At 44.2% G+C, this 25,095-nt stretch overlaps 1 protein-coding gene across 1 annotated transcript; it reads right to left on the bottom strand.

Moving 5' to 3' along the window:
• Positions 1–7,761: 7,761 nt before the first annotated feature.
• Positions 7,762–24,980, bottom strand: akap1b (A kinase (PRKA) anchor protein 1b). Its single transcript, XM_014214990.3, has 11 exons — positions 24,761–24,980; positions 16,697–18,462; positions 14,463–14,587; positions 14,179–14,305; positions 13,949–14,076; positions 13,137–13,314; positions 12,877–13,027; positions 12,362–12,429; positions 12,090–12,163; positions 11,663–11,728; positions 7,762–11,396 (listed from the first exon to the last, which is right to left on the bottom strand). The coding sequence occupies exons 2-11, from the start codon at positions 18,435–18,437 to the stop codon at positions 11,334–11,336; spliced, it is 2,721 nt and encodes a 906-aa protein (XP_014070465.1). The 5' UTR covers positions 18,438–18,462; positions 24,761–24,980; the 3' UTR covers positions 7,762–11,333.
• Between the last annotated feature and the right edge of the window lie 115 nt (positions 24,981–25,095).

Raw genomic sequence — 25,095 nt, 5'->3', positions numbered from 1 at the left:
CTGTTGGAATTCATGTTTGCATCTGCATCTGAGGCTGCTCACAGAAAGACAAGGTTGGTGTCAGTATTAAAGCTACATGTTCAAATCTAGGTCCATGGCTTCATAATCATTTTGGAGCAGACAGTGCTCATTGAAAAAATGATCTTCAAATTTCACACACAAAAAAACATCACCTCTCTTGCCTATTTAACTTTCATGAAGTTTATAATGACATTTTAAATTAAGCGTAGCTTGCTGTAATTCAAGCTACACAATATTTTATAATTATATCATTAACAGTAACAAGAACAGTACTAAATTACAATCATACGTTCTTTAGGGTGCTAGGGCATCATCCAATTATTAAACAAGCATCATAAAATAAAGTTCTGCCCAAATACCAAATATCTATTTGATAAACCTTCACACAATTAAATGGCTACATGTGGGTAAAAAAAGCATTTCCTCTCCTCAAATGATGTTCTCTCCTCACAACATGCAACATAATAATCATCCTAAGAATACTTCCAGAACCACATGAGGGACAGAGGTGGGAAGAGGACAGGACCAGAGGACAAGAGGATATAACACAATGGAGACAGAGCCCTAACATTGTTGTAAAATATAATCGGGTTATTAAAAAAGAGAGAGTCAGGACAGTATAGCTCTACTGAATGTTTATCACTGTATAGAAATGTCTCCAGCCATCAACAACCTGTGATTTGACATCTTTAAAAGGACCTCTCATTTTCACACATGCTCCGTTTATTATAGTAGGAGTCTATGGTCACTTCCACAACAATATGCCATATATTACTTACATTTATCATAAAACACAGCGTTTATCTTGATATCTATCAACTACACTTTTCTTATGCATTAAGTGTAATGTTATTTAATTAATTTTAAACTATTTGGTTTAAAGGTTACAATGTACAATCTGCCATCTAGGAACCTAATCTGGAGCTGTACACAGCTGTGGTGAGCAAATAATAGCCAGTTCCTCAATCAATGAGTCAACATTATCTGAAGAGCTACACACACAGATGTGTGCATTGATTACCTCAGATACAGAGAGGACAGGTTCACTGGTGGTGGGCTTTAACACGGATGGAACACAATGAAATAAAGCAACAGACCTGACAGACTGGAGTTAGTTGGAGCCTCTGGAGCCCCAGGGATCTCTGACAAATTGGAGCTGCTATTAGAATGTATTGTAAAGAGGCAATTTTCCCAGATCACACCAAGTAACGGAGATAAGAGGATCCCCCAAGACTTTCTCTTCTAGGGAAGATGAGTGGAGGAGAGGAGAGGAGACTGTAGCATTATCAAAACCAAAGATAATAGGAAATGACAAACTGTGACTTCATTAACCAACTGCGGTCTTGGAGGAGTCACTTCATTTCCCTACACATGTTGCGGTGGCCCCTGAATCTGTTCAAACCGACTGTAGACAACATATTCAACTGCTATCATTTAAATCACCATATATGCATTGCAATATTACCACCAGACGCTTCTCTAAAGACAATGAACTGGAAAGGAAAATAAACAAAGTCGCTATTCTGATTACTGTGTGGTAACCACAATGTTACTAATAAATATAATATAATACCTGCTGATAAGTTTAAATAATACAATTTGATTGGTTCAACATATGATCATTACTTGCTAATTAGTCATTTAGTAGTTACAAGTAATGAGCAACATGTTGCCTAGTCCTAACTAGTCCTAGTCCTAACTAGTCCTAGTCCTCACAAGGCTACATGATACTAGGTAAGCAATACAACGTTTGAGAGAGTTCGTTCTATGTGGGAGAATGAGCAGCATAGCATGCTATTGTCTGCCACTCCATTGTCCTGCCCCAGATCTGTAGTATTTCATACCATTTAGAAGTCAGCTCCTAATAAATGTAATGGTTTGGGATTGTCATAGCGTGGCAGACAGATATTCCAATGAGAATGAGAAACCCGCTAAGCAGAGAAATAAACCCTTTTCGAGATGGCATGTTTACCACAGACATATTACTGGCCAAACTGACATATTAGTGTTCAAATAGTAACATATTGTTGACCAAACTGACATGGCTGAAATATACCAGATTAGTGTGCTGCAGCGGTTTATGTTTTTTCTGCTCAATTAACACCAAGAAAAACAAGACATGTTAGAACAGAATTCCCCATGTGAACAAGTCCCAAGTGTATTTTCCTTCCATCCTGTTGAAATGCAGACTGATCATTTCACGTGGGCTGATTGCATGGCAAAGATCCTGTTTTGTTTTTATGTGTCTTCATTAAATGTTGAAAGATTTCCACAAGTGGACCAAACCCCTATCTGTTTTTATTTGTTACTAATTAAAACACATATAATTTGCTAATGAAAAAAGCTCTCCATGCCCAGAGCAGTATCACATTACTTGCCTTTGTCGACTGGTTGCATTATGTTTTGTTTTGGTTACAGTGTGATGTGTCAGCGTTGTCTGATGCCTGTTGCTGCCAACAGCTTTAGTGCAGTGACAGCCACACATAGTCACACACAGTCACACACACACACAGGCACATTCCGTTTAATAAAAATCCATCCTGTTTTTTTGTGTGTTTTTTTTACCTGGCACATCAAGAAAAGCCTTAAAACAAAAGCTGTGAGCTTTCATTCTAATGAACGTTCATCAAAAAGCTATGGGTCTGAGCATCAAAGACACAGCTTCTCTCACCAGCTGGTTAGAGAGAGAGACTCCTGCATGAGCAGGTAGGCTATCCACACTACTTTGTAATACTCTCCAAGACGCACTAGTAGATCAAATGGTGTTGAGCACCCACTCATACTTGAACTACAAAAACACACAAAACACTTTCATATATGCTCATTTTGCTTACCTGATGTTTCTTATTATCTTAATATACATTTATTCACTCAGTTATTGTGTATCAATATTATTTTTTTGTGCCTGCCCACTTATAATTCTATAGTAGGCTAAGTGCCACTTGTTCCATCCTGTTGAGTGACATCTCTAGGCTTTGCTTTGCTACTGTGTTGTTAAGCTGTCTTCATGGGTGACTTGTCAGTCCCAGTAGACCTTTCACAGTGACAGGTCCCACTTATGGACAGACTGTAACTGCATCTCAATGAGAACTGCCATCCTACGTAGCCTGGCACAAACCCATGGTAAAGATGCCTAAGTGGCATTAATTCAGGGGTTAAGGTTTGGCTTTGATTTATGGGCAACATGAATGAGCTCATAATATTCAATTGCATCCAGCCGGTGTGCTCTGAAATATATATAATTTTTGGACTATCTATGCTGTTACATCGACCATACAGTATATGTGCTGTCTGTGTGGATCCAAAACACCAAACTCATTCCCTCGCCTGGGACTAGGACTGGGACTTCAATGGATCTGGAAGCTCATCATGTTCCTAGACAGCAACAGCTCTTTGCATAGCAATATCTGGGCTGTCAGGAGCATACTATCTACAGCTGATCTTCTGACTTCTTACACCATCTTGTGGCCATTTCACATGTCTCACCCGAGGCCTCTGTTGTCAATGGAAGATCCCACTAGCAAGATGCTGCTATCAATTGACAGCACTCACAATGCCAGAAGCAGAATAAAGAAGGTATTTGTGACTCTACGCCCTAATCTATTAGGTTTTGCTCTAGGCCTTTGTCTGAGACAGATATCACACATGAGGTGATAGGATGACAGATACTGGTCCAAAAATAAATGAATTAGTCACTAAAACACCATGACAACAACATTATTACAGAACTCCAAGAAAGAGCCACCACCACAACTAGTGATGTCTATTGACCCATTCTGTCCAACTCCCTCTGCTCTCCTCATTCTGCTTGTAACCAGAGCTGAATTATTTTAGGTGTCAGTCACCCAGCTGCTTTTTATTCTGCACCACTCTTCTTGCCCAGCCCCTGTGCAGAGAGAGAATCACTTATTCTTCCTGGTTGGAGTACTGTACTTAACCAGTCAGCAGTGCACCACCTCACTGCTCCTCTGTAAAGGAAGAAGAACAGTTCACTGGCAGCCAGAGTCAAAGGGCAGAACACTTTTTGTTAATTCATGAATCTTTACCTAGAGAGGCCTCTTGCTTTCACATTGCCACCTCATAGAGAGAGGCAAAAAGGAGCTTGTTCAGAGTGTACTGACCTCTTTGAGATAGATACTACCTGGCTGGCAGCTCCATTAAACAGCACTGCACGGTACATCTTCAAAAGGCATGATCTATTGCCTGTGAAAGGCTAGTGTTAAATCGATGTGAGTATACACTGTATAGATATGGAAATAACCTCAAATTACTGATTATTACTAGTGGGTTAATTTCTCAGCCTGAGGTAGTGATAGTATAGTTTTTCTATCGGCTCATTAAAACTAACTCTTAGTAATAATTTTGGAACGTGATCTATTTTGAGCAATAAAACCCTTTTCTGTCCAAAATAGCCTACACATGGACAATCATGTCAGATATATCCTGTTTATCCTAAATTAAATACCTTACTTCTTACTGCTGAAATACCACTTACAAATATAGCTGCGAGCAGCAATGAACAGGGTTCACAGGATGACAGAAAGGATACAAGATGTAGGAACTATTTTCCTTTATGTGCAATCACAAAATCATAAAGAAATAAATACAAAATCTGGAGTGAGCGAGCCTACCAGATGAGCTAAATTCTTTCTAAGCTCACTTCAAGGCAAGCAACACTGAACGATGCATGAGAGCACCAGCTTTTCCAGACGACTGTGTGATCTCGTTCTCCATAGCCAATGTGAGTAAGACCTTTAAACAGGTCAACATTCACAAGGCCGCAGGGCCAGACAGATTACCAGGACGTGTACTCAGAGCATGCGCTGACCAGCTGGCAAGCGTCTTTATTGACATTTTCATCCTCTCCCTGACCCAGTCTGTAATACCTGCATGTTTCAAGCAGACCACCATAGTCCCCGTGCCCAAGAATGCCAAAGTAACCTGTCTTATTGGGTTAAATGCGGAAGACACATTTCAGTTGAATGCATTCAGTTGTACAACTGACTAGGTATCCCCCTTTCCCTTTCCCTTAATGACTATCACCCCGTGGCACTCACATCTGTAGCCATGAAATGCTTTGAAAGGATGGTTATGGCTCACATCAACACAATCATCCCAGACTCCCTAGACCCACTCCAATTCGCATACCGCCCCAACAGATCCACAGATGACGCAGTCTGTATTGCACACCACACTGCCCTCTCCCGCCTGGACAAGAGGAACACCTCCGTGAGAATGCTTTCCATTGACTATAGCGTTCAACATCATATTGCCCACCAAGCTCATCATTAAGCTCAGGACCCTGGGACTAAACACCTCCCTCTGCAACTGGATCCTGGACTTCCTGACGGGCCACACCAGGTGGTAAGGGTAGGCAACAACACATCCACCACACTGACCCTCAACACGGGGGCCCTTCAGGAGTGCGTGCTTAGTCCCCTCATGTACTCCCTGTTCACCCACGACTGCGTGGCCATGGACGACTCCAACCACATCAAGTTTGCTGACGACACAACAGTGGTTGTCCTGATCACCAACAATGATGAGACAGCCTATAGGGAGAAGGTCAGTGGAACTCAAGTCCTTTTGTTCACCTGACCTAGAATCCTCACAATCAAATGCAGACCGTATTATCCCACAAGAGAACTCCTCGGTTATCGTCACAGCCGTGTATATCCCCCCGCAAGCGGATACCAAGACGGCCATCAAGGAACTTCACTGGACTTTATGCAAACTGGAAAGCATATATCCTGAGGCTGCATTTACTGTAGCTGGGGATTTTAACTAAGCTAATTTGAGAACAATTATACCTAAATTCTATCAGCATATCGATTGCTGTACATGAGCGAGTAACACGCTCGTCCATTGCTACTCTAACTTCTGCAATGCATACAAAGCCCTCCCCCACCCTCCTTTTGGCAAATCTGACCATGACTCCATCTTGTTGCTCCCCTCCTATAGGCAGAAACTAAAACAGGAAGCGCCTGTGCTTAGGCCTATCCAACGCTGGACTGACCAATCGGATTCCACGCTTCAAGATTGCTTCGATCACGTGGACTGGGATATGTTCCGGGTAGCCTCAGACAATAACATTAACGTATACGCTGACTCGGTGAGCGAGTTTATAAGGAAGTTTATAAGGAAGTGTATAGGAGATGTTGAAAGTTTTAAGTTCCCCGACAAACTGAAATGGTCCACACACACAGACAGTGTGGTGAAGAAGGCACAACAGCACCTCTTCAACCTCAGGAGGCTGAAAAATGTGGCTTGTCACCGAAAACCCTCACTAACTTTTACAGGTGCACAATTGAGTATCCTGTTGGGCTGTATCACTGCCTGGTACAGCAACTGCACCGCCCACAACCGCAAGGCTCTTCAGAGGGTGGTGCGGTCTGCACAACGCATCACCGGAGGCAAACTACCCAAAAAGATCATCAAGGACAACAACCACCCGAGCCACTTCCTGTTCACCCCGCTATCATCCAGAAGGCGAGGTCAGTACAGGTGCATCAAAGCTGGGACTGAGAGACTGAAAAACAGCTTCTATCTCAAGGCCATCAGACTGTTAAACAGCCACCACTAGCACAGAGGCGACTGCTTGATATCATTGTCCACTTTAATAAATGGAACACTAGTCACTTTAATAATGCCGCTTTAAGAATGTTTACATATCTCGCATTACTCATCTCATATGTATATAATGTATACTGTATCCTTCACTATCTATTTCATCTTAGCCGCTCTGTCACTGCTCATCCATATATTTTATATTTATATATTCTTATCCCATTCCTTTACTAGATTGTATTATGTTTAGTTGTGGAATTTGTTAGATATTAGGTTTTGTTGTGGAATTTGTTAGATATTAGGTTATGTTGTGGAATTGATAGATATTAGGTTATGTTGTGGAATTGTTAGATATTACCTGTTAGATACTGCTGCACTGTCAGATCTAGAAGCATTAGCATTTCACTACACTCACAATAACATCTGCTAACCATGTGTATGTGACCAATAAAATTTGATTTGACTTGACATAGCAGTGTGGTGCTCAACATCAGCAATACAAAGGAGCTGAACGTGGACTACAGGAAATTGAGGGCTGAGCACACCCCCATCCACGGTGCTGTAGTGGACCGGGTCGAGAGCTTCAAGTTCCTCGGTGTCCACATCACTAAGGAATTATCATGATCCACACACCAACACAGTCGTGAAGAAGGCAACACACAACAACACCCTTCAGGAGTCTGAAAAGATTTGTCATGGGACCTAAGATCCTCAAAAGGTTCTACAGCTCTATTGAGAGAATCTTGACTTACTGCATCACCGCTTGGTATGGCAACTGCTTGGCATCCGACCGCAAGGCGCTGCAGAGGGTAGTGCGTATGGCCCGGTATATCACTGGGCACAGCTCCCTGCCATCCAGGACCTCTATATCAGGCTGTATTCTTTTCTATAAAATGTAGAAATTAACTGTTTTCACATATGCAAACAATGGACTGGAGACAATGAAAATTAGGTTGAAAAGTGGTGGTTGCCCTTTGAAATTTCATAGCAAACAGTTAATCAAACTTTATAAAGCCCTTTTTACATCAGCAGTTGTCATAAAGTGCTATATGTGATTCTGTACATGTATTGAATCAACACTGCTTGGACATAATGATAAACTGTATACTAGATGTTCACCTCCACATATATGGTGTAATATAGAGACAATCAAACATCTTCAGAACATAAGAGTAGCATTTTTTATAACTTTATTTTATTTTTTAATAGATCTGTACAACCAAGAACCAAACCTTTGATGAGCCTCGCAAAAACTGACATGTACATGTTAAACGCTCTGGGCAGGATTTCTTACACTCGTTTAAAAAATCAAATGATTAATTATCTAGCTAAGCAAACACTTCAAACCAGTCCTACCAATAGAACAATGAGCGGTTTTGGAAGGGGTGAACCAAAAACAAAACAAACAAAAAAACATGTTCCCTTTGTTTCCAGTGTTATACAAAAGTCCAGTGAAATATCTTATTTACACAGACCTGCACAAGTCAAGCAATAATTCTAGTTCTTTCAAGCATGATAGGAGTTTGGATGACAGGACAGAAGGGTGTCATTTGGATCAATGGAGTAATTCATCTTTACTGATTGTGACATAATCAAGCTGGAATCAAAGAGGACATTGCTTGAAATGGCTCTTTGAAACATGAAGTTAAGGGGCTGAAAATATCAAACAATATGGCTCCTGCTCCACGCCAGCTTTGGACTCTAACCCAAGCAAGCCATGACATGTACGCCCCTTGAATATGTTGCAAGTTATACTGAACAAAAACATAAACCCAACATGCAACAATCTCAAAGATTTTACTGAGTTACAGTTCATATAAGGAAATCTGTCCATTTAAATAAATTCATTTGCCCCTAATTTATGGATTTACATGACTGGGCAGGGGTGCAGCCATTGGTGGGCCTGGGAGGGCATAGGCCCACCCACTGGGGAGCCAGTCCCAGCCAATCAGAATAGTTTTTTTCCCCCAAAAAGGGCATTATTACAGAAAGAAATTAAGAAGCCGGATGTGGAGGTCCAGGGCTGACGTGGTTACATGTGGTCTGTGGTTGTGAGGCCGGTTGGACGTACTGCCAAATTCTCTAAAACGATGTTGGAGGCGGCTTATGGTAAAGAAATGAACAAACTTCTCCGGCAACAGCTTAGTTGGACATTCCTGCAGTCAGCAGGCCAATTGCACGCTCCTTCAAAACTTGAGACATCTGTGGCATTGTGTTGTGCACATTATAGTGGTATTTTATTGTCCCCAGCACAAGATGCACCTGTGTAATGATCATGCTGTTTAATCAGCTTCTTGATATGCCACACTTATCAGGTGGATGAATTATCTTGGCAAAGGAGAAATGCTCACTAACACGAATGGAAACAAACTTGGGTACAAAATTTGAGAGAAATAAGCTTTTTGTGCATATGGAACATTTCTGGGTAATTTTATTTCAGCTCATGGGACCAACACTTGACATTAATATTTTTGTTCAGTATAGTAGCTAGAAGCCTTATTTCCTATGGTTCCAGAAACATGAACAGTTATCGGGTAGGGGAGATACAGTACCAAACACTGGACTGACTAATAAGTGACATTTAAAAACACCTCGCAACAGCTGCCTTCTGAACTAGCAGCATGTGCATCAACCTCATAACGAACCATTCCTGAAACATGGATCAATCAATCCCACAAAATGTGTGAAATATATACTCTAGTAGCAAGGTTGATAAAGTGCAGTTAACCTATGTGATCAATATGTATAGGAGGTAAGTATTGTCATTTGGTTTACATGCCAACGCTGTCAAGTTTAATAGTAATGCAGGAATAGTCAAGCGAAACCGTTAGGTAAAATCCAAAATCTATCCTGGTTCTTAACTTCAATAAGACCAAGCACAGGGACGGAAGCTGCCTTATTACCAGAGCAATTCAATTGGGGGGGCGACGACAACACCACCACCCATCAGGAAAAATAAGCAGTTAAATATTTAAAAAGTGTATTCTGTTCAATAAATGACAAAGCAATTAATTCCTATGCAAAACCCAACAAGACCAAAGCAGATCACAGTATGAAGCCATCTTTTACAATAATATCTGCAGTGTGAGAGACTGATTCTCATGGCTCACTTTCATACGCTGCTGAGTGAAGAGGACAGGTAGTGTCAAGGACCTAATTTCCCACAGTGCAAATGGGCTACAAAAACACATTCAACCCTCGTGTTGTCCGCAAGACTTCATTTAGGATCCATTAAACTGCTTGTAAGTATGGAAACTGCAACACAAATGTAAAGTGTAATAATGTTACGGGGTAAGTACGTAGGAGAAAACACAGTGAAGACCTTAAGAGGGACACAGACCTGGGCAGGTTAACATGCATATTAGAAGACAGACTGATTTTAATATAAGCACTGGGCCTATCCTGACTGAGCTGGGCTAAGTTATGTTAATGTAAGATGCTTTGTAAGAGTTCCTGGTCAGGTATGAGAGGCCTGTCCGTGGCTGTAGTGTTTCCACACACACACCAATGCTAACTGCACAGTGGTGTCCTCTCTCAAAGTCCTTAGACAGTTGCAGCAAGAGTTGCGCGAGGCCCCTGGAGTCAGTCAAGAAGGAGGGGGGTGGGGGGGGGGGTGGAGCTAGTGCACCCCTACCCTTCCATGTCATGGCCCAGACTCAACAACTCCAGTGCCAGACAACAGTAGTGGATCTGAAATGTAGTGGTGGGTGCATCAGCTGAGATGCCAGGCAGGACAATGGATAGATGCTGAAGGCAACCAGCGATTGCATGGGGAAAGATGGGTCAGGTTGGTCTGCTTGCAGGTCAGTTGGAGATCTCAGAAAAGGAAGCCCGTTCGGTTTCTCCATAAGGCCACAGTGGTGTACAGACTGGAGAGGCCAGGGCAGATGAGCAGGCCTTCAGCGACTCCTGGGATCCCGGTTCTGCACGTTCTCCCAGTCAGTCACCCAAGTCAGGTGGTCGGAGAAAGGAATCCCCCCCACTCCGTCCGTTTCCTTGACAACAAAGCTGAGATCTACATTTATTTGTCTCCATAGACGAGGGCGTCAGTCACAACCATGAATCCAGATGCCATTCTTGGCCCCCCAGGCCTGTATGTCCACGGCTGTCATGATGAGGCCAAACGACGAGACACAGCCTGCCGGCACATGAAATGGGGACTGGCTACTGCACTACATACAATAATATAGAAACCCCACACTTAGCCCAGTCTTCAAAGCCCAATTCCTTTGATATCACTATACAAGTGTATACATGTAATTACAGCTGACAGTGAGGTTAGTTCTCCATTGACACTCTTTCCTATTGAGTTGAGTTATACATCCACAGCATGATGAGAATCCACAGGCAAAGTTGTGGAGTGAAATGTCAGGTAGGACGAAAAATCAGATCGACCTTTATTTACAATATAGATCTATTTTTAAAATGTACAAGTACTTTATTTTCCTTCTTTAAGTTATTTTGGTGTGTGGGGGAGGAGAGGAGGGGAGTTGGCTTATTCTGAAGTAGTACTTCATATATTTTCTGCATACAACCATTTTTATTCTTTGTGAAATCTGGTGTAAAAAAGCCACAAAAAAAATGAATTATTCCCAAAATCCAGTGGTTGTGTTCTTCCATTGAAGTGTTATGGGGTGTTTCTGGAGGGCTGGTTGGGTCAGACTCCAGAGATTAGGTCAGAAGAAGGGATCTAGGAGGGGTGTGGTAGAACTGAGAAGGGGTTGATGAGTAGGGGGCAGCAAGGTTCAAAAGCTGTCCACCCAGGTACCCAACACTCGCTCTGCCAGTGTGCGGTTAACTGATACCAGCTGGACGGAAATGGACAGAAAGACAGATTCATCATATTAGTGTAAAATAACAATTAATACCGAGTGGTTTGTCAGCCATCAGAATGTTTAGGTGAAAATGTCTTGCATTGTTAAATACAGAAGTTCTTGAACCATACACCACAATGAAAGACTATCCACTGCACCAAATGGAAATGCTTACAATTACATAGAAATATTTCAAACAGTTTTTGTCTAAACTTCCAAAAAAGCAAACATTTTCATGCCAAATCCCATGATCAATGTACCTCTTCTCCAACCATGTTCCACATCTGGACCAATGGGAGACCAGTGTTGTTGTCGTAGTTTGTGACCTGGAAGAAAGGAAACAGCCAGGTTAGCAACCAATTACCTTCTGATTAGTGTACAGTACATTACAGTAGAGTATAGTGCAGTACAGTACAGTAGAGTGCGTGCAGTACAGTGCAGTGCAGTACAGTAGAGTAGAGTATAGTGCAGTACAGTAGAGTATAGTGCAGTACAGTAGAGTAGAGTATAGTACAGTATAGTGCAGTACAGTACAGTAGAGTATAGTGCAGTACAGTAGAGTATAGTACAGTATAGTGCAGTACAGTAGAGTGCAGTACAGTAGAGTAGAGTACAGTACAGTAGAGAACAGTATAGTACAGTGTCTTCCTGTTAGCTGCCTGGTGCTGGATGCTGTAGTTTTGTTACCTGTGCAAGCAGTGCTACCCCTCTCGTTATCTCCTCCAGTGCAGAGGTGGCCTCGGTTGAAAAGCTATTCTCTCCTGTGGATTGGTGCATTTACAGACTTGTTAACATAAATGACAACAGCAGACTTGACGACCTTCCACAGGCCGGCTGACTTTGGAACAGTTTGACATTCAATTGGGAAAGTTTCTTGATTTTGGAGAGTGTCCTTGAGAATAAGACATCTATCGCAAGTAAACTGTAACATGTCCTTTAATTGAGCTATTTGACATTACCTGGAAGGGGGGCGATGTTGTCCAGTAATACTTCTGCACCTTGGAACGGTAATGTTACGAAGTCCGACCTGAAAATACAGATTTTAAATAAGAGCATTGAGTCAGTGTGCAGAAAGACCCACCATCCCTTCTTACATAACATTCCGTTCTCTCTAAAAACGACAACTATTTGACCAGAGGGGGGCACAATTTCCAAACAAAAAAAGTATGAAGTATTCATTCAACCATTTATTTGACTTTTATTTAACTAGGCAAGTCAGTTAAAAATACATTCTTATTTACAATGAAGGGCTGCTATACCTAGCAAGACCGGTGTCGATTTTACCTAAACAAGTCAACTTAGGAAAGAAATGAAGGAAAATGGAATGAAAACAGCTTAGAAAGTATGGAAAGATTCCAGTTCTGACATCTTCCTCTGAAATAGACTCGAGTTGGAAAGAAATTGACCGCAACTCTGAAAATGTGCATCAACTAGCCATGTTTTTTTCAGCCTTCAGAGTCTGAAGGGGGCTCACCTTATTTGCCTTAGTGTGTCAATCTTCACTCGGTCATAGCCGCCATAGTCCACATATCGTATCTCAACCTCGCTGGTCTCTTTGTAGAAGGAGATGACCTGGGCTCTCCACCAGGCTCCCTCTACCGCCGGCGCCGCACAGATCACCCCCACTGAGACAGAGAGAAGGTAAGCATCGAGTCTGGATTACACACACACACACACACAAAACTGGTTCAAAAGACATCCATCCATGCACGTCCCTCCTTGGGGGTCTCTTACCCTCAGCAGGTGAGGGCAGGGTGGGTGTCTCTGGCTGGGAGTAACACAGGAACATCTGCTGGTCCAGGCTGCGCAGGGCGTGGTACGTAGGGTGTGTGTGCTGCTGGACGAAGAGGTGACCCGCCGATACAATGTTCACTACGATCACCTCCACGGTGACACCGCTGGGGAGCAGGAGCTGAGAGAAGGAACAGAGTTAACACCTCCACGGTGACACCGCTGGGGAGCAGGAGCTGAGAGAAGGAACAGAGTTAACACCTCCACGGTGACACCGCTGGGGAGCAGGAGCTGAGAGAAGGAACAGAGTTAACACCTCCACGGTGACACCGCTGGGGAGCAGGAGCTGAGAGAAGGAACAGAGTTAACACCTCCACGGTGACACCGCTGGGGAGCAGGAGCTGAGAGAAGGAACAGAGTTAACACCTCCACGGTGACACCGCTGGGGAGCAGGAGCTGAGAGAAGGAACAGAGTTAACACCTCCACGGTAGAGAAGTGAACAGAGTTAACACCTCCACGGTGACACCGCTGGGGAGCAGGAGCTGAGAGAAGGAACAGAGTTAACACCTCCACGGTGACACCGCTGGGGAGCAGGAGCTGAGAGAAGGAACAGAGTTAAGTTAACAACTTTCAAATGAGAAGCCATAAGGGCAGACATCTCATTCTTTAAGTTAAACCACTTTCTCTCAAATCAATTAGCAGCACCTTAACTGTCGTGCAAATAAAGCATGTTTGAACAGATTTGAGAGATGGAGAGACAGAAAGAGAAGGGAACCCTGCACAACCCTCCAGGCTCTATAGGTACCATGCTTACCCAGGAGGTCATGGGCAGCGAGGGCAGCGTGAGCGGCAGAGGTGGGGGGGCATAGAGGTTGGTCAGGTTCAAATCCTTAAACTTCTTCCCGATCAGGGACAACGCTTTGTCCACCTGCTGCTGGGAGCCTAGTAGGGACACACATTAAAACAGCAGAATTCTACTACCAGTACACTATCTACAGCCAAGTGACTAATTTGCTCCTGACGGTAGAGGACTACCCCACTCACCCTCTATGTGGCAGATCTGGAACTCTTGAGTGTAAGGCAGGGTGGAGATATAGATCTTTGCACCAGAGCTTTGCTTCAGGAAGCTCACGTATCGCCCCTGTTTCCCAATTAACCGACCCACCAGATGCTGAGAGAGGGAGAGAACAGAAACGGAAGAAGACATTACAAGGAGATATTGGGTTAGAATGAATGTGATAAGAGACTCAATTCTAAGGAACTAGTGGATTTTCCTCTGAATATTAGTCAAGTCTCTGGGTGTGGGTGTTGGGATGGAGCAGGCTCACCTTTGGCACCTCAATCTCCCAAACGATAAGTTCAGAGCCCAGAGCCATGGCAGGGCTGCCACTACTGTCCCTAGCCCCCATGGTGCAGCCACTATCCACCGAATCCATACTGTTCACATCCGAGCCTGAACACACAAAGACAGGTCTTTTACCAACTCACAATTGCACATCCAAACATGACGGGAGTCTAACAAACATGTACCCTAAAAAACAACACACAACTGGATAAATAAATGTTAAATAAAACAAAGTAAAAGATAGACACGTGCACATTTACACACACACACACACACACACACACACACACACACACACACAAAGTTTAAGACTCATACACCAGATCATCCGCTTCACCCCACACATAAGTCATTGAGCTGTTAATCAAACAAATCACACACAGGGCATAAGGCCACTAACCCAACATTAATAAGTCCACCCACATGTGCACACCACTATGTGTCTTACCAGGCACATCTGATCACAGTGCTGCTCTGACAGACCAAAAACACAATGACACCTTCACTGGACTGACAGCTAACCTTTCAGGAACACCCAGCAGGCTTTAGGTGTGGTTCTTCCATTTTGTGACATCACAACTTGCCCCCTAAGCACAAAGTACAGCTCCCCAAACCCAGCTAGAGTCCCCATAGCCTCAGGGTGGTATCTAGTAGAAACCCAGCTAGAGTCCCCATAGCCTCAGGGTGGTATCTAGTAGAAACCCAGCTAGAGTCCCCATAGCCTCAGGGTGGTATCTAGTAGAAACCCAGCTAGAGTCCCCATAGCCTCAGGGTGGTATCTAGTAGAAACCCAGCTAGAGTCCCCATAGCCTCAGGGTGTTATCTAGTAGAAACCCAGCTAGAGTCCCCATAGCCTCAGGGTGGTATCTAGTAGAAACCCAGCTAGAGTCCCCATAGCCTCAGGGTGGTATCTAGTAGAAACCCAGCTAGAGTCCCCATAGCCTCAGGGTGGTATCTAGTAGAAACCCAGCTAGAGTCCCCATAGCCTCAGGGTGTTATCTAGTAGAAACCCAGCTAGAGTCCCCATAGCCTCAGGGTGGTATCTAGTAGAAACCCAGCTAGAGTCCCCATAGCCTCAGGGTGGTATCTAGTAGAAACCCAGCTAGAGTCCCCATAGCCTCAGGGTGGTATCTAGTAGAAACCCAGCTAGAGTCCCCATAGCCTCAGGGTGGTATCTAGTAGAAACCCAGCTAGAGTCCCCATAGCCTCAGGGTGTTATCTAGTAGAAACCCAGCTAGAGTCCCCATAGCCTCAGGGTGGTATCTAGTAGAAACCCAGCTAGAGTCCCCATAGCCTCAGGGTGGTATCTAGTAGAAACCCAGCTAGAGTCCCCATAGCCTCAGGGTGGTATCTAGTAGAAACCCAGCTAGAGTCCCCATAGCCTCAGGGTGTTATCTAGTAGAAACCCAGCTAGAGTCCCCATAGCCTCAGGGTGGTATCTAGTAGAAACCCAGCTAGAGTCCCCATAGCCTCAGGGTGGTATCTAGTAGAAACCCAGCTAGAGTCCCCATAGCCTCAGGGTGGTAAGTAGTAAAACAGCATCTAAGGACTAACTTCATCCTACACTATGAAGGGTAACTAGCCGCCACACTGTTCTGTATTAGCCACCATCAACAGCAAAGAACATTAAGTAAAGAATATTATCACCTCTACTGTATGCTTTTTTTTGCTGGTGGCAGACTAGCTAGTAGTCACAACATGATTCTGCAAGCATTTCTTAGATGGGCATCTTGTTTTGGCCCACTTCAGGCCTTTACTCTTCCAGCTACTATTTGGCGATGTCATTAGTTAGAATTGGAAAGGTACAGCATAGAAGCAGAGACCATTAAATGCCCTATCCCCAATTCACACAGACTTGCCTACTTCTGAACAGTTATTTTATCAGATCTAAGACCAAAGCCAGTGACTTTTCAAATGACAGTCCATGCAATCAAACATTTCCCTCAGCTTTTTAATGTTGTTAGATGTAATCTAATGTTGAACAAAGGGCTCTCTGTGATGACACAGAAGGCGCTCTTGTTCTGCCCTTAGTTTGCCCCCATGTCTGGAGAAACTAGGGAGGAGAGACCCTACGACAGAAGAGAGCCCACGAGTCTGTGTTCTGAGCCTCCATCACACGCTGTTTGGGAATTTGAGCAGCTGAGAGGAGCCATGTGTAGATCAGTGCTGCTATGAGCCTGACCCCACTACAGGGTGTGGTGTGGTCTGTACTCCTACCTCCAGACTGATCGGTCTCAGTCTCACTCATCCCATGAGAACCGTTCCTCAGGGCCATCCCGTTGAGCCTCTTCACGTCGCCAACAGCCCCCAGCACATGGCCTGGTAGGGCTGCCATCACTTGTTCCTTGGTCACTACCTCTTCTGGGGCCTGGCGCAGACCACCCTCCCCCTCAGACATCCCTGACACCTGGATCAGATCCTCCTGGCTCTCCCTGCTCTGCTGGTCCTCACTGCTGACCCCATCCTCAGAGTGGCACATGCTGCAGGCTGAGTCCTCGACCACCACCCCTTCATTTCCCTTCAGTTTGTCCAGGTTGACAGGTACGCTGCTGACCTCACGCCTCCCCTCCTGCGAGGATGCTGCTGCTGCCGCCGCCCAGGGGTTACTCAGTGCGTTTGCTGTCCCCATTGGCTCCCATGCCGGGGCGGGCGGGCAACCGTTGGGCATCCCTTCTTTCTGCTGCGCTCTCCACTCCGTCTCAGCGTGGCTTATTGGGGAGGGCCCTTCATCCATGTTCCTTGTGAGTGGCTCTTGCTCAGAGCATGGCCTCCCATTGGCCAGCGGGGTGCTTCTGCAGCAGGGCTCGGCAGCGGATTGGCCGAGCCAGGTCTCTGGACAGGAGGTAACACTGAGGACCTCCTGGGTGGCTGCCCAGATGACCTCAGTGATCAGACCTGCTGCCAGGTCCTCCAGCTCCTCGCTGCTGCAGGGGGGCCCGTTCTCCTGCTGGGGGCCTTGGGCCGGGAAGGCCGAAGTACTAGTCACAACAGCATGGTAGGAGCCCTGCGAAGATGTGGGGGTCTCTGGGAAAAGAGGCTCATGTGTGACTACTTTCAGGGCCTGGGCCGGTGTCTCAGCTGGGACGAAAGACGAGGAGGGCAGCTCATTTTTGGTACTGCTGGAGGGGACCAGGAGGGCATCTTTAGCCACCAGCTCCACTTGTAGGTTCTGGGTGAAGGCCACTGCTGCCTCATGTGCTGCTGCCACCTCCCCCTCTGGCTCAGGCCTCTCTGCATTCATCAGGTCTGCTGCTGTGGAGGAACTAGCCGTAGCGTGGGCCGTCTGGGACAGTACAAGTGCTTCTGATGCTGTGGCGATGGCCTTCTTCACTGAAGCAGGGACCTGCTCAGTAACCGTTGATTTCACCGGCTTTGTAACATAGGCAATGGCGGCTGGCGGTCTCTGCCCAGTGGCCCCGCGTTCTCCCTGGAGAGCCCAGCTCTCCTTCCTGGTCTGTGTTGGTAAGGTTGAGGCTGCAGGAGAAGAACTGCTCCTGGGTGTCTGTTGGCACCTATCTACACCAGGGTCTGTGACTGCGTTGGCTCTGTCTGGGTGGTGGGAGGCCCTCTCTGTAGGTGAACAGGATGTACTCTGTACCTCTACTGCCTGGGCCTTAATGGCCGGGATGTGAATCTGAGCTACTACCTCCTGTTCTGTTGACCGTTGCTCTTTGGTCTTGGATGGTCTGACTCTGCTGCTGGCTGTTCTCTCTCTGCAGCTGCTGCTGGTTGTGGGGGTAGTGGCTGTGGCGCAGAGGGACACTGTCCCTTTCTCTACCAGGCCGTTGCTGCCGTCACTGGGGGCCGGGGAAGCCAGCAGGCCCATGGTCGCTGCCCCCGCCTCACTGTCATGGTTGGTGATTCGCTCTTTCTTGCGTGAGATGTACCACCACCAGCCTATCAGCGCCAGCACTCCAGGCAGTGTGTACGGGACAATGGACCGGAACCTCAGTGGCATCTCCTCAGGACCCTAGCAGCTACACCTGTAGAGCGAGGGGGAGAAAGAGAGCGAGGGGGAGAAAGAGAGTGAGGGGGAGAAAGAGAGTGAGAAAGACTGAGGTTAGCTTATTGGAGGGAGATCTGAGAGTCTTTCAGTTTCACTAATTTGGAGTGCAGGATTATAGTGTCAAACAAGATATTAAAGTTAAGACAAAGTGGCTAACATTTTGAATAGCCTAAGTGTCTCATTTGACACTCACCCCAAAAATGGCATAATACGCCTGGGTAATATAGTGTAAAGACCATAGCAGGTATTCTATAGTGCGTATATTCTATATAGGTATTCTATCGTGTGTAATGACACCCACAGCAACTAGAAGGGTGTGTGAGTGGCAAACAGATTCCAAACACATCAGCCCTGTTCACACAGCTCTGACAATAAGCATGGCACTGGGAGAACAACATGTGATGGTCAAAAGGAAACTGTCCTATGGTAGGTAGCTTTGCCAAAAAAGGCTTTAAGGAAATAAATGCTTTAAAAACTAGCATGACAGTTAACAGGTGGGAGCAGAGCTTCAAAGAAACTGAAATGAAACCTGATAAGGCGTTACTCCTGTGAATAGGCCTAGATGAACAAATGACTTATAGTAAAGTAGTGAAATCATTCCTGAAAATTAGTTCTCATGCCACACAAGTTGAATTGATGAACTGCACAATGCTTTGGGATACATAAAACACTGAAGACACAGCACTTTTGTCAACAGCCCCCGGTGAAGAAAGACGCAGCAGCCTGAACCTAACATACATGTATGCCTATAAAAGCCCCATACCAGACATAGGTCACACCATGGTTTTCTACTGCCTTGTTGAGAAACGTTCAAAGACAGAAATTCCCATTCCCGAGGATTAGAAGTAATATTTGTCTCTACTTGTGAACCAAAACAAGCTGCAACACAAAGATCTAGTTTCTAGCAGGAGGAGTGGCTGTGCCACCATCAGGGCTAATGTTTAACCTCCCTGTACCTACTGGGCATGCCCAGCTCCTCCACTGCTGATTGGTCGAAGCACTCCATATTAAAAAATGAAGTCTGTGCATGCCTTTCCTTAACAGACCGAGAGCAGGTCCAGCCTGTAGAAGGAAGGAACTCTCCCCCCCTTCTTTCACCCAGCCTACTAGGGTGTGTGGCAGCTGGGCTTCCACTGCCCCTTAGCACGCACACACACACACACAGCACACACACACACACACACACACACACACACACACACACACACACACACATACACGAGCCAGGTCTGATCACCATGGACTTTGAACTACGTGTTCTGTGCGTTCCAGGCCACTGTAAAGCTGGAATTGACAGAGTCAGTCTGCACTGTACAGGTAGACAGCCAGGGACCATGATAGCCTATCTGAATGGGAGCTGTGTGTGAGGAGGCTCTAATCACTGGGATTTTAACCATATTTCAGTTTCTTCATACCCCAAAACTGAGGCAGACAGAACTTTCCAATGAGCAGAAAATGAGGGCTTTCCTCTGCCATTTGTATGCATCCATCACTTATTTCACCTGATGGAGGGACCTATAAGAGGCTTGTTGATGAATGACATAGGATTAGAGGTGAATGGTGGGCTGCCTTAAAAATGACTCAGGTAAAGATGTTGATGCGCAGGGGAAAAACAGGTAGCCTTCAAATGCCTCCAGAGAAACCAAGGGTCGTTTTCAGTGGGGCAGAGAGATCAAAAATGAGGGTTTCTTAGACATGTTCACCAATGCTGTGTTTACACAGAGAGCCCAATTTTGAGAATTTTCCCATGAATTGGTCTTTTAACCAATCACATCAGATATTTTCAGAGCTGATCTGATTGGTCAAAAGACCAACTAGTAGGGAAAAAAAGGACTGCCTGTGTCAACCCATTTCAAAACCTGTTCTCCCTTTGTCATGACCCAGTAGCTTCTCTATCAAAACAGAGCCTCAGTGGCATGTTCCATAGTGAATGACAAGGTGCTTGGACCTGGTTAGCAAATTATACATCCCTTACTGCACATTTCAATATTCTCTGTAGGCAAATGATATAGATTATTGTGTAGCTTCTAACACTAGAATACACTGAGTATACAAAATATTAAGAACACCTGATCTTTCCATGACAGACTGACCAGGTGAAAGCTATGATCTATTATTGATGTCACACTCAAATCAGTGTAGGTGAAGGGGAGGAGACAGGTTAAAGAAGGATTTTAAAGCATTGAGACAATTTGGATTGTGTATGTGTTCCATTCAGAGGGTGAATGGGCAAGACAAAATATTTAAGTGCCTTTAAACAAGGTATTGTTGTAGGTGCCAGGCGCAACGGTTTGTGTAATGTAATTTGGGCTGCCCAATTTAGTTGACCGGTCGACTGTTTGGTCGACCAAGATTTCTTCAGTTAAGCAGTCGCAATTCACTTTTTTTTTTTTTCATAGTGCACAAGACACCTGTCTGATTGGCACCTGTCTCAGTGGACTAATCCATTGCGGAGGCCACAGGGATGGCAGTCCATCACTCTAAAACATGTGAAATTGAAATTGCATATTATGTAAAAAATAATGGTGCAACACTAAAAAAATCTAATATTTTATAAGAAATGCGCTTTCTTCTGCGTTAGATATGGTCGCCGTCCTTGGTTCTGAAACAATCTTAATTGCGCTGTAGAATACGCACACTTCCCTATGTTGCTACGTGAATAATAGCAACGTTTACCAGAATATTGGGATTGACAACAATGCGGCGGAGGCAGCAGCGACGAGGAAATAGCTCTTGCCTTGGCCTAATTGGCTAGGTCTAGAATCAAATATCCTAACTGTTAAACGTGCTTGGCTTTAAAAATCCTCCAAATATATCTAAAGAAATAAGACAGCTCCTGCTTGCCTGAGTATTTGTTTAATATCCTAGTGATTCTGTCAGCGCCAAGCCTCTCACAACGGCAAAATGTCAGATAAAGCAATTTCACAGATACTGCTGTTTTTAAATCTTTGCTATGCTGTAATAAAGGCTTTACAATTGTTTGGGTTAGAACAGAATGGCATTACTTATAATTTAGTGTTGTTTACGCTGTCCCAAACAGGCAGAAAAATATTGGAACAGCACCTGTCGGTCACATAATATACACGCAGCTCTCACTCCTATACCCTCTTTTTTCTTGATCTCCTTATTCCAATTATTATCATGATCCTCATTATCATAATAAGTCACGTTGTTATCATTAGTAGGCTTTGTATAGCAGCCCAGCATAACCATCATCAAGCCATAGGCCTAAGAGTGTCTCCTGTTTAGCCTTAATACCTTACTTAGGCTGATATTTCAATAAAAAGGCTACTGTATTAATCAATCATTAATTCATTCATGCCATCACACAGTATACTAGACATTCTTTGAAATGCAATCAAGCATTTTAGTTTTAAAATTAAACAAAGGGAGCTTTGAATATTTAGCCTAAAAAAGAAACTGCAATTCAGGAATGCATGCAACTGTTTTGAGTCTTCTGTAATAAAGGCTTTATATATATTATTTTTAAGCAAATGAATGGGTGTGGTATATGGCTAATATACCACAGCTAAGGGCTGTTTTTATGCACGAAGCAACACCGAGTGCCTGGATACAGCCCTTAGCCGTGGTCTATTGGCCAAATACCACAACCCCCCTGGTCTGATATACCACGGCTGTCAGCCAATCAGCATTCAGGGCTAGAACCACCCAGTTTAATATCCGTTAGAACAGACTCTTTGGTACACTTATTTAATGTTGTTTACAGCGTTCCAAATGGACAGAAAAATAATTACTGTAATCTAACAGCATCGGTTTGGCACAAAATACTCAAGCAACGCTAACTCCTATACCCTCCATTTTCTTGATCGCCACAACTACAGTACCAGTCAAAAGTTTGGACACAGCTACTCATTTAAGGTTCTCTTTATTTTTACTATTTTCTACATTGTAGAATACACACACAATACTATAAAAATCCGACATACCATATCGGATTAAACAACATGTTGGTACTTTAAATAACTTTATATATGCTGTACTCAAGGCTGGTTCACCATAGATTCCTCTCGTTATGCAGACTAGTTGAAGGTCCATGTTAAAGATGCACTCCAGGCTCATTTTCACCCAATTTAATCACCTGATTTACATAACCAAAGCCACTTTGTAATAGGTAGTCCAGGTTTCATGACATGGCACAAGATGGGGGTGGGCCTTTGCTCTTTATTTATATATTTTTATTTAAACTAGGCAAGTCAGCTAAGAACAAATTCTTATTTTTAATGACGGCCTAGGAACAGTGGGTCAACTGCCTTGTTCAGGGGCAGAACGACAGATTTTTACCATGTCAGCTCGGGGATTTGATCTAGCAACCTTTCGTTACTAGTCCAACACTCTAACCACTAGGCTACCTGCTGCCCCTTTTGTTGTCTATTGATCCTCTATTTTTCCCTCAAGCAAGGGGGAGGCCAGTGACAGAGTGAGCTCATCAGACCAACTCCTTGAAGTTTGCAGTTTTGCTCAAAACATTTTGGGTACGATTACGTGTGTGTACTTATTTATACTTGGGATATTGTTTTTCAACAGGAAAAGTTCTGGAATGCAAAAAAACACGAAAATCCAGTGTCATAAGTTGTTGACATTCACCTTTGACAAGGTTAGAATAACGGCCAACTACACAAAGTTACTCCAGTGCCTAATAAAAGGATTTGGTTAGTCTTTCGCTCTGTGCACACCCACCATGTGTGCCATTCCACTCCACACACAGCCTGCATATGCATGCCTAGCAGGCCTGACTGTACACTCGAAAGAATCAAGATGAGATACGTACGACCTTGGAGGTAGACAAGGGAAGGGTCACTCGGCATTTGCTTTACACTTCACAAACCATTCAATGCACTGAGCACGAGCAGTTTATTACACAGCGATGCTGCACCTTGAATACGAGGCAATATTGCAAAGCATACATACGATAATAATGTTTCTCCCCCAGTCGAGAGATTTCTGGTCCGCAGTTGTAGTCTATCCTACGAGAGTTATTCCCATAGCAGTACTCTAAAATGCGGGACCAACAATAGTTTATTATAGGCCCTATAATAATACTTTTATTGTGATTGTAATTTAAATATTCGCTGTTTCATTGTGAACCGACAGCGTCCCATAAAACTGGACCTCTGAATTAAAGTGTCAGGCTACAATTTCCGAGACGTTGCTATGGGGCTTCAGAAATAGCCCGTGCACCGCTACTTGATAACCTACAGCAAGGCTATAACTACAACTTGTCATTCCAGAGCAGAGACTGACAAATGACGCGGTTAAATGTAGGCTAACTGGCAAAGTTTCGAGGCTCCCAGTGCTTGAGCAATAGCTGCATAATGTCTGGGCAAGGTAACTTTCTAGCTATGACCTACACATTGAGTTAATAAAAACATGGTGGCCGCAGCACTTGATGATTTACAATGTAACGTTATCAAGTTAGCCGGTTAGCCCTACACTATTGAAACAAACACTGATGAAGCCGTTAAAAACCCATGGACCAAGAGTTAAAAATCCCAACATTATTACATTCATGATTTAACCAAACATATATTCGAGATCTTGGGGAAACAGTGCATTTACGTGCCTAATTCATTAAGCCACCATTAGAATACGGTTAGCCATCTTCGTTGAGTCTGAACTATGGCTGACACTCCATTCAGTGTAGATGCTAGGCATGCGACAAACCGTTCCGCTACAATGTAGGGGCAATATCATTTCAATTGTATCCTGGCAGAGAATCAAGACAGTAGTTCGTGACCAAACGTCGCATATATCTTGCATTATGATATTGTGGTCGCCATGTAGGCGAGCCTGGCAATGCTAGGCTAACTCTGCATCGTGGGCCTCGAAGCCTTCACGTTAGCTTGCTAACTGGACATAATGGATAGCCACCTTGTTTGCTAGCAATTCACATGATCCGTCCAAGCAAACTCATACACACAAAATGGTGACTACAGACCACAAAATTAACATAACATTTATATTTTGAGTCCGTTGTAGTTTATTCTACGTTCTAAAATGACATAGTTCGATGTCTGCGTGAAATACACACTCAATGACATGGGTTGCAGATTACTAAAGTGGCAGAACATTTATAACCAATTTAATAAAACGACTGTTCCATTTCTTGGAATGAAACACTTAGTAGCGCAACATTGTAGCCAACCGGCTAACCAACTCGAGATATTTATAATGTAGTTAGACAGACTACATATCAATCTGACATCTGTGGGCCCATGGCTGTCAATTTCACACTAACACCTTTGGATTATACTTACAGTATTTAAACGTCCACCGTGCCGCCACAGTGAATTAAATGATCGTGATATGTTACGTTTTCCGGGCCCGACTCAATCCCAACGTGTTCCCCTACTCTGTGTCTGTCTCTTTCTCGATCCTCCCCACGTGTTGACCGTCCAAGCACTAGACTCTAAAAACAGACCTAACAGCTGATCAAACCTCGCGATAATGGTGCAGAAGAGAGACGACAATAGAGAATGTAGTCTCGCGAAGTTAGACAGATGCAGTCAAGTTTTATTGTAATTAAGGACACAATTATCTCCCAGTAATCCTTCAACTAAATAATGTAATTTGATATGAAACTGATGTCCTT

This window comes from Salmo salar, chromosome 09 (assembly GCF_965601325.2).
Source record: "Salmo salar chromosome 09, fSalSal1, whole genome shotgun sequence".
Taxonomy (NCBI): domain Eukaryota; kingdom Metazoa; phylum Chordata; class Actinopteri; order Salmoniformes; family Salmonidae; genus Salmo; species Salmo salar.
The sequence above is the reverse complement of the archived record's forward strand: the minus strand, read 5'-3'. Positions and strand labels throughout refer to the sequence as shown.

What these genes read in the sequence shown, in the direction of transcription:
- akap1b (XM_014214990.3), bottom strand. Translation starts at nt 18,437, where the DNA reads ATGCCACTGAGGTTCCGGTCCATTGTCCCGTACACACTGCCTGGAGTG. An exon ending in TGAGACCGATCAGTCTGGAG is followed by an intron (nt 14,588 to 16,696) that starts GTAGGAGTACAG and finishes TTGTGTGTTCAG; the next exon opens with GCTCGGATGTGAACAGTATG. An exon ending in CCTGCCCTCACCTGCTGAGG is followed by an intron (nt 13,028 to 13,136) that starts GTAAGAGACCCC and finishes TCTCTGTCTCAG; the next exon opens with TGGGGGTGATCTGTGCGGCG.